The sequence below is a fragment of the Orycteropus afer genome, unplaced genomic scaffold (assembly GCF_000298275.1).
Source record: "Orycteropus afer afer isolate SDZICR_OR568_19922 unplaced genomic scaffold, OryAfe1.0 scaffold00420, whole genome shotgun sequence".
Taxonomy (NCBI): Eukaryota; Metazoa; Chordata; class Mammalia; order Tubulidentata; family Orycteropodidae; genus Orycteropus; species Orycteropus afer.
In genome coordinates, this window is record NW_006922007.1 from 1,323,234 (window position 1) to 1,337,674 (window position 14,441).

General features: G+C 51.5%; 1 protein-coding gene across 1 annotated transcript in view; it reads left to right on the plus strand.

Annotated features, from left to right (window-relative positions):
* The window catches only part of LIMK2 (LIM domain kinase 2), an 81,371-nt gene extending 71,290 nt beyond the window's left edge, over positions 1-10,081 (plus strand). Inside the window, exons 11-15 of the mRNA XM_007953937.2 lie at positions 1,109-1,174; positions 2,278-2,452; positions 3,510-3,565; positions 6,556-6,713; positions 9,928-10,081. Of these exons, the coding sequence (XP_007952128.2) occupies positions 1,109-1,174; positions 2,278-2,452; positions 3,510-3,565; positions 6,556-6,713; positions 9,928-10,081 (609 nt within the window). The remainder of the gene's footprint in view (positions 1-1,108; positions 1,175-2,277; positions 2,453-3,509; positions 3,566-6,555; positions 6,714-9,927) is intronic.
* The last annotated feature ends 4,360 nt before the right edge of the window (positions 10,082-14,441 follow it).

Here is a 14,441-nt window from a genome sequence, read left to right on the forward strand (position 1 = left end):
CCTCATATGCATGTGAGAGCTGGACAATGAATAAGGAGGACTGAAGAAGAGTTGATGCTTTTGAGCTGTGGTGCTGGCAAAGAGTGCTGAGAGTACCGTGGACTGCTAAAAGGACTAACCCATCTGTCCTGGAGGAAGTGCAGCCAGAATGGTCCCTGGAGGTGAGAATGGCCAGACTTCGTCTCACCTGCTTTGGTCATGTTGTCAGAAGGGACCATTCCCTGGAGAAGGATTTCATGCTTGGTAAGGTGGAGTGTCGACGAAAGAGGGGAAGGCCCTCAACGAGATGGATTGACATGGTGGCAGCGGTGATGGGCTCAAGTATAGCAAGGATCATGGAGCTGGCACAGGACCGGGCGGTGTTTTGTTCTGCTGTGCATGAGGTTGCTATGAGTCAGAGATGACTCGACGGCACCTAACAACAACAGCACCCAGGTGCCATAGTGGTTAAGCGTTTGGCTGCTAAACAAAGGGTTGGCTATTCAAAACCACCAGCTGCTCTATGGGAGAAAGATGTGGCATTCTGCTTCCACAGAGATTACAGGCTTGGAAACCCTATAGGGCAGTCCTACTCTGTCCTATAGGGTTGCTCTCGTTGGAATCGACTTGACAGCAAAAGGTAGAGGTATCCATGTGGTGGGAGTGCTGTGTATGAAGAGAAGATGGCCTTGAGCAAGGCTGACATTGAGAAGGCCTGGAAGGAAACCAAGCCCACAGGCGATGAGGGACAGGTAGCACAGGAGAGAGCGGGGCAGCCTTGAGGTAGAAAGGTGTTGACGTCTAGACAGAAAAGTGAGGGTGGTTAGGTTTCATCAGGAACAGAGAGTGTGGATCCAGAGGAGGGAGCGGAGCACCGTGCCAGAGGCATTCCCTCCAGGTGGCCTAGAGCTTAGGAAAACGGCTTAGGGTTTAGGGGATGGAAGGGCCAGGGCCCAGTGGAATTGGGGGCTTTATGAGAGGGCAGCAGGGGCTGGTGTGGTGGAGCCTGGGTTGGGTTCCGCAGCTGGGCGGGGATGCCTGGAGAAGACCAGATTCTGTGAGCCCAGTTGCGGAGTTGGGTCTGCTTGATTTCTGGCCGTGGCCTCAGCTCACATTTCTTCTGTTCCAGGCCTACCTACACTCGATGTGCATCATCCACCGAGACCTGAACTCGCACAACTGCCTGGTCAAGCTGGTACGTCCCAGAGGCCAGCCCTGCTGGCTCCTTTGTCACAAAGGAGGCTGACTGTCCCCTCCTGCTGGGCCTTCTGTCTTGCCCCTCCTCTGTTTTGTGAGAACTCCCAGACACAGACAGACACGGTTCCACCTCCCCTAAGCAGCAGGCTGTGAAATCATTTTCTTACAAAGGACTTCAGAAGCTCCTGAACTGGACGTGCAGCCCTGTCACTTCACCTGGTTTCGTCCCATGATAGTCCTGTGAAGCAGCTCTCTGCTGACCCCATTTTGCAGCTGTGGCACCTGAAGCATCAACCTGAGGCCACAGAGCTATCCGGTTTACAGGGACGGGTTGAGCCCTGTCTTCTGACTCAGCACTCTTCCCACTGCTCCTTAGCTCTGCTATTACAGTGTCGTTCCTCTTACTGACTCGCAATCTGGCCTCCTGTGTGTCTACCAGCTGGCCCCGGCTCTGCCTCTGGACCCACACCAAACCATCTTAATCCTTTTTCCACATGACTGCCCTGTAGCTATTTGAAGAGCATATCTCCCCCAGGCTCCCCACACTGCCTCCATCTTGTCTTTTTCTGTCTTAGCCTGGTTCTAGCCACTGCCTTAGATCCTTCTGGAAATAGGTCAGAAGAAAGCCCGTTTCGCCCCCGAGTTCCACTCTCCAGGCCCCAGAGCCTCACCCATCCAGTCTCAGGTGCTCTGCTGCTAACCCTCTCTTGGTCCCAGGAGTTTGCTGGGCATGCAGGCTGCGTGTTTAGAAACACAGAAATTGAGCCTCCTCTGCCAGATAGCGTCTTGGCTCCCTGGTAGAGTAAATGGTCAGATGCTTGTCTATTGACCAAAAGGTTGGCAGTTTGAGACCACCCAGAGGTGCCTTGGAAGACAGGCCTGGCATCTGCTTCTGAAAAACCAGCCCTTGGAAACCCTGTGGGGCGCAGTTCTGCTCGACACGGGTCGCTGTGAGCTGGGGTTGATGCCACGGCAGCCAGTGTCGGTCCTTTGCTGGGCACTTTTCTCCCCTTCTTCCTGGCTTCTCTGGCCTCTCTCTCACCCCAGGGTCAGGTTTGGGAACATCCCTACCAAGGCCTGCCCTGCTCTGTGTCCTCCCAGGACAAGACTGTCGTGGTGGCCGACTTCGGGCTGTCGCGGCTCATAGTGGAAGAAAGGAAGAAGCCCCCGGTGGAGAAGGCTGCCACGAAGAAACGCACCTTGCGCAAGAACGACCGCAAGAAGCGCTACACGGTGGTGGGAAACCCCTACTGGATGGCTCCTGAGATGCTGAACGGTGAGTCCTGAGGCCTGCGGAGGGCGTGCCCCAGGGGAGTCCCACCAAGGCCACATCGTGCCTCCAGGAGAACCTTGTGATATGTAGGACCAGGCACCCAGAGCCAGGGTGGGTAGTTTTCATCCTCTGGCAGATTGAGTCTCATAAATGCCTTCCTCCCCCAGCTCGGGGCTGGGATCTGACCTTGTCCCACACTGGGGTCAAACTGGAGGTCTGACTGTGGCTTTTGTGCCCCAAGTATAGCTGAGATCCAGCTGCTTTTTACCCTAGCTTTTTGCCCTGGTGGTGCAGTGCCTAAGGCTTTGACTGCTAACTAGAAGGTTGGTGGTTCAAATCCACCAGCCTCTCCATGGAAGGAAGATGGGGTGATCTACTTCTATAAAGATTTAGTGCCTTGGAAACCCAGTAGGGGTCGCTATGAGTCAGAATCGACTCACTGGCCAAAAAAAAAATAAAAAACCCATTGTCTAGTTGATTCCAGCTCACAGCGACCCCCACTGGGTTTCCTAGTCAGTAAATCTTTATGGAAGCAGATTGCCCCGTCTTCCCCTTGCAGAGTGGCTGGTGGGTTTGAATCATGAACCCTCTGGTTAGCAGTCAAATACCTTAGGCACTGTACCCCGAAAGCTCCTGACCCACTGGCAGTAAGTGGTTTTGGTTTTCACTCTCCTTGCTGAAAACTGAAGTGTGGTGCCCCCTGGTGGATAATGCTTAAACCAGCCAGAGATGCTGGATGGCATTTATTAAACACACGTGATTGTCAAGCCTCCGAAGTGGCCTGATACAGCCCTTTTTGAAGTCTGAGGCCCAGAGAGTTTGGTGGTTTGCCCTGACACAGCAGGCTGCTGGCAGAGCCAGGACGAGGGTGGCTCCGTTCTCTTTGCCATCCCACGCGATTCATCCTGGGCAGTGCTGTTGAATGACTCCAGGGCTGAGGAGAGGTGGCGCCTGCTTTGGGCAGCCTGGGTTCTTGGCTACGGCTCGGCTTGGCCCTAGACTCTGTGCAGAACAGATACGGCCCTTAAACTTAACAGCCTGCTCTCCTGTGTTCCCAAAGGAAAGAGCTACGACGAGACCGTGGATGTCTTCTCATTCGGGATTGTTCTCTGCGAGGTGAGCTCCAGCCCGGAGGCCGTGCCTGAGGCAGCAGGCCTGTCTGTGCTGCCCTGCCTCAGAACTGGGGCTCCTCCCCCTGGGAGGGGTAGCTCTCCATAAAATCAGTCCAGGTAGAGTTCCGTAGTGTATAGCGCATCTTCACATCTGCTCACACACTTGAGTCACTGGTCCCATGAGAAAGACTGGGCAGATGTTGTCGGGTGAGGAAAGGGGCAGTAGTGACTGGAACTCTGGTAGGAAAGGCAGGAAGCTTTCATGTGGCCGTTCCTCTCGCACTCGGGCCTAATGCCTCCTTGCCCATTTCCCTTCTGCTGCCCCTCCCCTGCCTGGTGGTGCCCCCACCTTCAGACCAACAGGCTGAAGTAGCCACTGCAGGAAGTAGCGTCCCTGGGCCAGGCACTGTGGGGTACAGAGTCCGCCCTGATGCCTGCCCTTCGCAGCTGAGCAGTCGGGCAGCAGTACAGCTCAGCACGTCCTGAAGCGGGCACTTGAACACACATGGAATGGCTTCTGTAATTCCCACAGAGAAAGCTGTGAGCGGGGGAGGAGAGGAGAGACAAGGGCCATGTGGAATGATAAGGAAGGTTTTTTAAATTTGTTTCCCCTCAGTTGTGGTAAAAAAATATATATATAATAATTTGGAAACCGTATATAGGTTTCCCCTGCTAGCCCCGAGTAGAACATTCCTATGAAAGTTTATTTTTTTAAAAAAACTTTTATTGTGGTGAAAATATACACAACAAGACATTTGTCAACATAACAATTTTCACATTCACAGCTCAGGGACATTGATGACATTTTTCACGTTGTGCCACCATTATTACTGTCCTTTTCTGAAACATTCCACCACCATTAGCACAAACTCAATGCCCCACAAACAAAAGCTTCCCTTTTCCCCCTCCCTCCTGCCCTTGGCAACCAGTCACAATCTTTGGCCTATGAAACCTTTTATAAGCCGAAATGGTGTAAAGTGAAGAAGTAGTTACCATTAATTTATATGGGAAACAATTCATTTTTAAATGTTCCCAGACCCAAAAAATAACCAAACCTACTAAATCATACCAAGTGACACATAAAACCTAAAGTAACATTAATATATGTAGTGTGTTCACAGGCACAGTTCAAAGCTATGGTGGCTTAATGTTGAGAGTAGTCGCTAGGGAAGGAGTTTGGTGATGCCACCCACTGGTCAGGGTCCACACTGCCTCTTACGGCTCGCTGCAGAACAAACGCTGAATACTAGTTTCGCTTTTTTGTCTTTTTTTTTGTAAGAGTGAACATCCTCTTCAGATTTCTTTTGGCTAGTGAAAACAGGTACTAACATAAGTCTTTTGTGAAAATGAAGTTGTGTAAAGCAAACTTTGGAGAAACAGAGATACCTATATTGGATACAAGTTACAAATTTATAAAACACTTCTTCAACTTAACAGCAAAAAAAACACCCGGTCAAAAATAGGCAAGGGACTTGAAAAGACATTTCACCAAACACATGAAAAAATATTTAGTCATTCACCATTATGGAAATGCAAATCAAAACCACAGTGAGCTATCATCTCACCCCCATAAAAGTGGTAATGACCAAAAAACTGAAAACACAGTGTTTGTGAGGTTGTGGAGAAACGGGAACACTCATCTGTTGTCGGTGGGATTGTAAAATGGTACAGACACTGTGGAAAACAGTTCGGTAGTTCCTCAAAAAGTTGAACATAGTTCTGCCATATAACCTAGCAATTCCACTCTTCAGTATATACCCCAAAGACCTGAAAGCAGTGACTCAGACACGTACACCAATGTTGGTCACAGCACTATTCACAACAGCAAAAAGGTAGAAATAACAAGAATGTCCAAAAACTGAAAAATTGTTAAGCAAAATGTACTATATGCATACACTGGAATATTACTCAGCCATAAAGAGGGATGAAGTCCCAATGCCACAACATGGATGGACCTGGAGGACATTATGATGAGTCAAGTCAGTTGGACAGAAGGACAGATGCTGTGTGATCTCATTTATATAAAATGAATATATAGAAACCAAAAGTAATTAGTGGTAGAGTAGGAGGGAGAGGAGCCCTAGTGGTGCAATGGTTAAGCACTATGTTGCCAACTGAAAGTGGTTTGAGCCCACCACCTGCTCCACAGGAGAAAGATGTGCCAGTCTGCTTCTATAAAGATTACAGCCTTGGAAATTCTGTGGGGTAGTTCTGTTCTGTCCTGTAGGGTTGCTATGAGTCAGAATCTATTTGAAGGCATTGGGTTGGGTTGGGTTTTATGGAGCAGGAGAGAGGGGGAAAGAGAGCTTTTGCTTCAAGTGCACTGAAAATATCTTAGTGGTGACAAGATAATGTAGAAAAAGACCAAAAATGGTTGCATGACGTGAAGTAATCAGTGTCACTAAAGAGTACATGTGGAAACTGATGAATTATTGTATATGTTGTGTCCGTAAAATTATACACATACATACGTATTTATAAAAACGTTTGCCAATTCAGCGATATTTACCTATATATTGACATTGATGACATCCATTGTGTTGTGCAATCATCACCACTATCCTTTTTCAAGGAAAATTTTTCAAAGAAAGTTGTTTTCTTTAATAGCTATCAATTGAGCATCCACTGTGCACAAAGCACTATGCTGGTGCCCCATTGTATGAGACAGAGCCCCTGGCCTTATGGGGCGTGTACTCTATGGGGCCAGTGCCAGAGCAGGTGGGATGTGTGTGGAAGCTGCCAGGTCTCGTATCCCAGTTTGAAACATTGTGCTTCTGCGGCAGTGAGGCTGCCTCTAAGTCCTTGGCAGCTGGACTCTATTCAAGAAGCAGATCTGGGTTGGCAGGATTGGCGAGATGGCCAGGGGCAGCTCTCACCTAGGTTTTCCCACTCCCCTTCGTGCCGGTCCTTCTGGCTGCACACCAGCATCCTTCCCCTGCCGTGTGGCTGTGGCCTCCTCTGTCTACTCCTGACTCGCCATCTCCTCACCTGCAGATCATTGGACAGGTGTACGCAGATCCGGATTGCCTGCCCCGCACACTGGACTTTGGCCTCAACGTGAAGCTTTTCTGGGAGAAGTTTGTCCCCACAGACTGTCCCCCAGCCTTCTTCCCCTTGGCTGCCATCTGCTGCAAACTGGAGCCTGAGAGCAGGTGGGTGCCACCCCCTTTCCCAGCTCACACGGTCTTGGGCTGCTTGCCTATCCTTTGGCGTCTGACCCTGACATGGCAGGTTGTGCAGAGAAGACGAGGGTATAACTAGCACGTGACCTGGATATGAGACCCAGAGACACAGCTATAAAATTTTAAAAGAAGAAAATTCACCGAAACTTGTACCAGCCTTTTTACACAATAAGTGTCTTCATTGTTCCATATTCCCCGTGTCCATGTTCACACACACACTCACCTTTTATATTGTAATTTCAGAATAGATAGAAAGGTTGTATCTTGTCCTGCATTTTTCCTGTTACTGTTTATCATTTCAATTGACTACATGAAATTCTACTCAGACTGTCTGCACATTTTATAACATACATCATGTAGACATTCTAGTTTTTCTTTCCTAGAATGAGTAATAACTACAGTGAGCATCTTGAAGCATTTAGTTAATTTCTCTTTTAAAGAAGTCTTTTTAAAATTACCTTTATTCTCAGGTTATACTTTTCATTATTTATTTGTTTATTGTGATTTGGGTGGAAGTTTACAGAGCAAATTAATTTTCCATACAGCAGTTCATACACATTTTGTTTCAAGACGTTGACTGCAATCCCTATAATGTAACAGCTTTCTTCCCACTTCCTCCCTGTAGTTACCTCTTCCCTGTGTCTTCCTTTCCTATACATTCCTGCCCCCTGAGCTGTCTCCCTGTGCAAATACTGCCCTTCTGATCTCCCATGATTGATCGTTCTAAGGAGTGTATCTACCTGGTGTAATTGGTCACCTTATATGCCTGTCAGTTGTTTGGCTGGAAGCCACAAGAGTGAGTTCAATTCTAGGCTTGAAGGGTGACTAGGGGGTTTGACCAGGCTCTGTCATATACTTTTCATAATTACCAGAGTTACCCTAGGCCTTTCTAAGATTTTGCATTAGAAAAATAGAAACTTTATATATTTTTGTTCTTTCTGTTCTCAAAAGTCATGTTTCTTTTAAAAAACAATTTCAAACATTAACAAAATAGCCTAGGAAGTATAAGTCTTCTGTAATTTCCCCTCAACATTCCTCTTACTGCCCAACTGCACCCTTCTGAGACAAGTTGGCACATGGTTCTTATTTTAAAATAATTTCCAAAGGTCCACCTTAGAGTTAAATTTGCTGGTGGGAGACTGTAAAAATGGTGTGGGGGCACCGGACCTCCTTGTCTAACTTCACCAAGGGGGATGAAGAATCGTCGTCAACATCAACAGCCAAGACGGATCTATGAGGTGAAAGTCAGACATACATCCTCTCATGAGCCTTCTTACAAATCTGCTAACAGCTGCCCCTCTCTACTTCTCTGCTGCGTTCAGTAATTCATTGCAAGGGCTGCCCCAAATGCACAGACACTGCTTATGATCATGAGGTTTATTAGGGAGGTAACAGGTTACAACTCAGGATAAGGAACGACTCAGGATACAGTTCTTCGATCAGGACAGCTTCTCAGCCATGGCCACAGGCAGGCCTTTTGCTGGCCTTTGGCTCCTCAGCCTGGCCTCTGCCCTGCTTGGGCAAGTGTTGCAAAGCTCTTTAGCCCCACCAATAAGTGCCCGAAAGCACCTCATTCCACCAGTAAGCCTCCTGCCCGAAGGCACTCGGCTCTGCCCCTCCATGGGTCAGCGCGCTCCCTTAGCCTCGGGCCGGTCTCCTTGTTCCTGCCATCTCGCACTGCTGTCACTCTTGCTGCTGCTGTGCTCTCGTCGCTTGCTGGCTCCGGTGTTTACAGCTCTCTGTCTGGGAGGTTCACAGCGCACGGGACTCGGGTCAAAAGGATGTCCCCACCCAACTCTTCTTTCTTGGTGGTGGTAAGGGCTCCTCCGCTCTGGGACTGGCATTCCTTTAAGCCATTAGGGTGCCAGGCATGTTATTTGCATGGTCCCACCCCCACAAGGGTGCTATGCACCTCATTTACATGAGTAGCAAGCTGTCCAATCCCCTTGGTGGGTCACAGGCACCTTATTTGCATAGTCTTACCCAGTCCTTTGGTGGGATTATAAGACTGTGGTGAGAAAAGCCATATACGCGCGACTGACCACACCCCAGAGACTTTAGCTTGTTCCTTTACAGGCTTCAGTACCATCGGGCTAAGAGAATGAGAACCTGCGGAGCTACACGCGATTTGTTTGCTGTAATATCCCTTCTTGGTCATTCGGAATGTCTATCTGTCTGTAATTCATTCATATTTATTGAGCTGCTGCCACGTGCTAGGTACTGTTGTAAGCACTTGAGCAGCATGAACCAAACAAAGGTCTGCCCTCATGGCTCTAACGTTCCGGCAAGGAGAGGCGATCAAAGAGTAAATAAGTAAACTCCACTGAATATCAAGGAGCTCTGGTGGCATAGTGGGTAAGGCATCTGGCTGCTAACCAGAAGGTCAGCAGTTCAAACCCACCAGCTGCTCCATGGCAGGGAGATGGGGCAATCTACTTCTGTAAAGATTTACAGTCTTGGAAACCCAATGGGGGTCACTATGAGTTGGAATCAACTCAATGGCAGTGGGTTTTGTTTCTTTTTTCTGTTGAATATTACAAGGTGGTGAATGATTTAGAAAGAGAGTCAAGCCCAGTACAGGGGATTATTAGGGGGTGTTACTTGCAGTTTTGAATATGAGGGTCAGAGTGGGCCTCACCTGCTGGAGCACAGACAGGGAGGAGAAGGCGTGGCCACATGTGTCGAGGAGTCCAGGGCCGCTAATTAGCGTCCACAGCAGTCCCGCCAGGTGTCCTCGTTCTCTCTCCTTCGGGGAGCTGCTGAGTCTGGAAAACGCCCCTGATCCCCTGGTGTGGAGGCAGGAAACCTGAGGGCTGGGAAGGATCTTTAAAATGTGGCTTAGTCCAGACCCACTTGGATGATCACACTTTCACATAGGAGAGGCCTCTTCTCTCCTGGGCTTTGTTGTAAGCTGTCACCCGAAGGCAGTCAATAGACCAGCCTTACCCCCACCTTAGCTCCAGTCTTTGCAGCTGTCCTATGAGGCAGCAGGGACATGTTATGCCCAGGTCCCACGCAGGCACAGTGAGGTTGAGACTTGCCCGAACTCACACAGCTGAGCGAGCCTGAGCCCCACTCCTCCTTGATCCATCGGACCCTGAGGCCGGGTGTCTTCCAAGCCTCGCTTGGAGCCCAGCACCCCACCCGGCCCCGCTCCCAGCTAACTCTCCCCTTTTCTCTCCAGACCCGCATTCTCAAAACTGGAGGACTCCTTTGAAGCCCTGTCCCTGTACCTGGGGGAGCTGGCCATCCCGCTGCCTGCCGAGTTGGAGGAGCTGGACCACGCCGTGAGCGAGCAGTACGGCTTGAGCCGGGACTCGCAGGACTCGCCGCCCTAGCCCCGCCCAGCCCCCTGTCGGGAGCGTTCCACGGCCAGCATTGCCCCCGGTGCGCTCCGCCGCGTGGCTTCCTGTGGATCGGCAGCTCGTTGAGAAGCGGCACAAGCCGTCCCTACTACCTCCCCAGGAGGCGAGTGGGCGCAGCACCAGGGAAACATCTGCCCAGGTTTTGGAGCCTGGTTACTGTCTCTAAACTCCACACTCGCCTGAAAGCTGTGAAGAAGAAAAAAAAAAAAAAAAAAAAGGCCTGGCCGGGAGGAATGTGTTACTTGGGACCATCTGGAAACTCCCTGAGTGGGCTTCCCACTCCAGAGACACCAGGGCTCTGGCCTACACTAATCAGCATGGCGTGGACCTGCGCCGCAGGATCCCCGGGGAAGCTGCTTGTTCAAATGGGACTGTGGCCCATAGAGGCTGGCAGCCAGGGGGCACTCCAAGGGTATGAAATAGTGGTGGCAGTGCTAACCCAGCTTCTCCAGGTCCCACCTCCCCTGGGACGGAGTTCGGGGTTGGCCGTAGAAGAGTCCCTTGTTTTGTGCAGGAGCTGGCCAGGAGTTGGGGGAAGGGCTGTTTTCTGTTCACCTGCCAGGGGGCTGCCCAGGGACCACATGGATGTAAGGGAGGTTTTCACCTCTTATTCTCAAACTGCAGTACTGGGGACTGGCTGGGACCTGCTGGGCGAAGGGCCTTTCTGCCTGCAACAAGCAAGCACCCCCTAGAGCAGAGAGTCCGGCAGGTGGAAAGAAAGAGACCCCGCCCTCTGGAAAGGCCACATCCTGGCTGTTGTCACTCATATCTGGGTGGGCCACTCAGTCGCTGCCCAGAAGCTTCTCACCAGGCTTTCAGACATTTTGCCTAGAACCAGATGGGCTGTGATGGACTGAGTAGCAGGCCCAGGGTCTCTCGGGCAGGAAGTGGGAGGAGATGACATTCTCTTGGCGTTGCCCTTGGCCTTGTAGCAGCCACTACTCAACCCTTCCACAGCCCTGGTCCAAGTAGCACGTGGGGCTGGGCAGAGGCGGTGGCAGAGCCCAGGGCTGAGACTCTGAGGGACACAGTTCCCCGAGCTGGGCCAGCTGGCGTCTACCTCCTTTGCCTCCTGGCCCCGCTCACTAGTTCCTTGCTGCAGCCTCCTGAGCCGCAGCCTTGGGCACTGGACAGCCCTGGGGGCACCCAGCGCCTTGGCTTCCAGAGCTCCAGGGACTCTTCAGCAGAACTCGACTTCCTCCTAAGAGTCTGCAAGCTTGCACCATATTTAACGAATCGGGAATGGGGTGGGGGATTAATGCAGTGTGTGGTGGTGAATTTTGGGGGGGGGGGGATGGGAGTGATCAGAGGAGTGGTTGTTGGTGGTAATATCTTTATCCTGTTCTGTCTCTTGAGTGATACGTGAAATACTGTACATAGACTTGATGAGCTGTGGGATCAGCTGTCATCTCTGGCCAGAGGTGGCTCTCTCTATATATACTGTCCACATGTGTAGAGCTTGCAGGCTTGCCCTGGGTTGAGCCCTGGGCTCCCAGTAACAACAAAGGTCAGCATTGTGTGCCTGGTTGTGCCTCGGTTGTCCCCAGCAAGTGTGGGAGTGGTGGGCCGAGCTAAATCGATTTAACAGACTAAATAAATTAAGCAGTTAATATGACTCATACTGAGATGTGAAAAGTGACTTGGGGCCTGGCTCAGGAAGATGAATGGGGGTCTGTTGGCCTGTGTCTGCACCAGGAAGTGCAGAACCTCCCCTGTTCTTTCTAGAGGGACACCGTTGGCCACCTTCACCCCAGCTCACCGAACTCCCGAGGCCCCGTCCCCTCTCCTTGATGCAAGCACCAACCTGCTCCAGCGAGTGCACACACCCCCCCCCCCCGACACAGCCATTCCTGGGAGCAGGCCTCACTGCCCTATCGCTGCCCCACCAAGTTGACTCCCACCTGCCGGCTGTGTCATGCCTTCAGGCCCTGCTTCCCCCCAACCTCTAATAGTCAAAACACTTCTCCAGCCTGCATGGGCTGGTCCCCCTCTTTGGGACTGAATGACACTTTCATGTTCTTAGTTGCCATAGAATTGGCTCTGACTCGGCCACTCCATGGACAGCAGGACAAAATGTTGCTTCATCCTGCGCCATGGTCACAATCATCCATACGCTCGAGTCAGTTGTGGCCACTGTGTGTATTTTGAGAGCCTTCCAACCTTGGGGGCTCATCTTCCAAAACTGTATCATTGTTCGGTTGTGATCCATAAGGTTCCCACTGGCTAATTCCCAGAAGTAGATCTCTACGCCTTACTTCCCAGCCTGTCTGAGTCTGGAAGCTGCACTGAAACCTGCCCACCATGGGGTGACCCTCCTGGTATTTGCAATGCCAGTGGCATAGCTTCCAGCATTAAAGCAACATGCAAGCCACCAACTAAGGGATGGGTCATGGAACACCTTCATAATGGGGTAAGATGAATGCAAGTCACCCTCCACCCCTTATGATTCCCCACAAGAGCTGAGAGAAGAATGATCTCCTCTTGCTTCTACACCTGGGAGATGCTGTGGAGGGGGTAAATTAGGCACAAGGAGGCTGGCTGGTTAGTGGGGTATAAGTCCCCATTATACCCAAGGGGACTTCACCCAAGCATGCCCAAGCCTTGAGGGACCCAACAGGGGCAGAGTGGTTCCTGGGGAAGGAATACTTGGGATGCCCCTTGCTGGCAGAGTTACAGAACAATGCCTGGGCCTGGGCACAGGCACCCTAGGTCTTTCTAGGGGCTGTGAACCTATTGCAGAACTCCCTACTAAAAGTCCGAGAAACCCTCACGGTCCTAGCTTTCTGTTGTGGAGCCCCCGGGGAGTCACACCGCAGTCACACCCTTCCTCAGCCCAGGGCAGTTCCAGGCAGCCCCACAACCTGGCCCCTGTACACCCATCTCTTCCTTTGGCTGGTCCAGCAACAGCCCCCACGCCCCTAGACTCCATCCTGCCTGGATGCTTGTCACCAACTTGGGAAGAATGCTGGAGAGGGAGAGTGACCACTCGCTGCCCTGGGACATCCATACACTGCCCCTCCTGCAGCTTCACCGGGATTCTCGGTGAGGACGCCAGGCAGCACACAGCCTACCGTGAGCAACCATTCGGCTCTTGCTGCCTCCGCAGGAGAGAAGCCCCAAACTCACCGCACGGGTACCGTCAAGACCCACAGCTCCTCAACTTAGGAGGCAGTGTTCCTGGGACGCAACACACACTCAGCAGTGTGAAATCCTTTTTTGTTTTCTTTTTAATTGGTGTCAGTCTAATGCAGAGCAGTTTTCTGCTCCGATACACAGGTGTCAGAATGAGGTATATAAAACAGAGAAATGCTTCTTTCAGAAAAGTCTAAACCAGTAATGTCCTCTTCTTCAGCAACACGACCAAGGGACCACCCCAAGCCTAGGTCCCTCAGCAAACGGCTCCAAGGGCCAGCCTGCCGAAGAGGAGCCACGCCAGCCCCTCCCCCACCTGACTGGAAACGGAAGGGCTTTGAGAAGGAAGCTCTGTGAGTGGGGTGTGCTACCAAGGCGTCTTGAGTGGGACAGCAGGCTGTGGAGACCCTGCCCAGTGCAGAGGGGCAATGCACCCCGTCCGCAAGCTGGGTTCTCGGCCACGCCAGCAGCTTGCTGTGTCCTCTTGGGCCAGTCGTGTTCCCTCCCTGGGTCCTGGGTCCTAAAGGCCTGCAGAGAGCCCTTAGGTCCTTTCCAATGACTGTGATTGTTTTACAAGTTAGGAATTGTGGCCGCAGCTCCGCTGGAAGGCACTGGCCCGGAGGCCCCAAGGTCACCTGCAAACTCGGGTCCCTGCAGGGCCATGAAGCACTTCTATCAGCGGGCCTCTGGGCTAACCTTTCAGAAGCAGCTCACAGGGCCCCACAGTGGAACTCCACCGATTAGCCGGCTGCTCTCTTACCCTGCAAAACAGAAGAAGGTCACGGTCCACCCCTGAGGACACTGCCTGGGGCTCTCTCTGCCCCTGCAGCCTAAGGCAAGGAGTGGTTCCTTCTCTACCTCCAACTTAAGTGGCATGATCCGTGCACGGTTCTTCCCTTCCTTTCCTTTCCAAACAGGGAAGGTCTCTGGGCCTCGCGGCTGACAAAGCACAGCACTGCCAGCAGGCTGGAGCGCCCCCCCGCGGCCCCCCGCCTCGGCCCTGCTCTGGGGCTGCAGTTCCAGCTTTCACACAAACTCATTTCCAGTTCTCCAGAGGTCAGTAGGGAGTTCCCATCCCAGAGAGTTTTTTAAAAAACTAAGCACATTAAAAAAAAAAAAAAAAAAAAACAAGCCTCCTCTCTCGACCTGCTTGACCTGAACTACGAATAACAAGTTTGTGCCACTCAAGCCCACAGAGAAC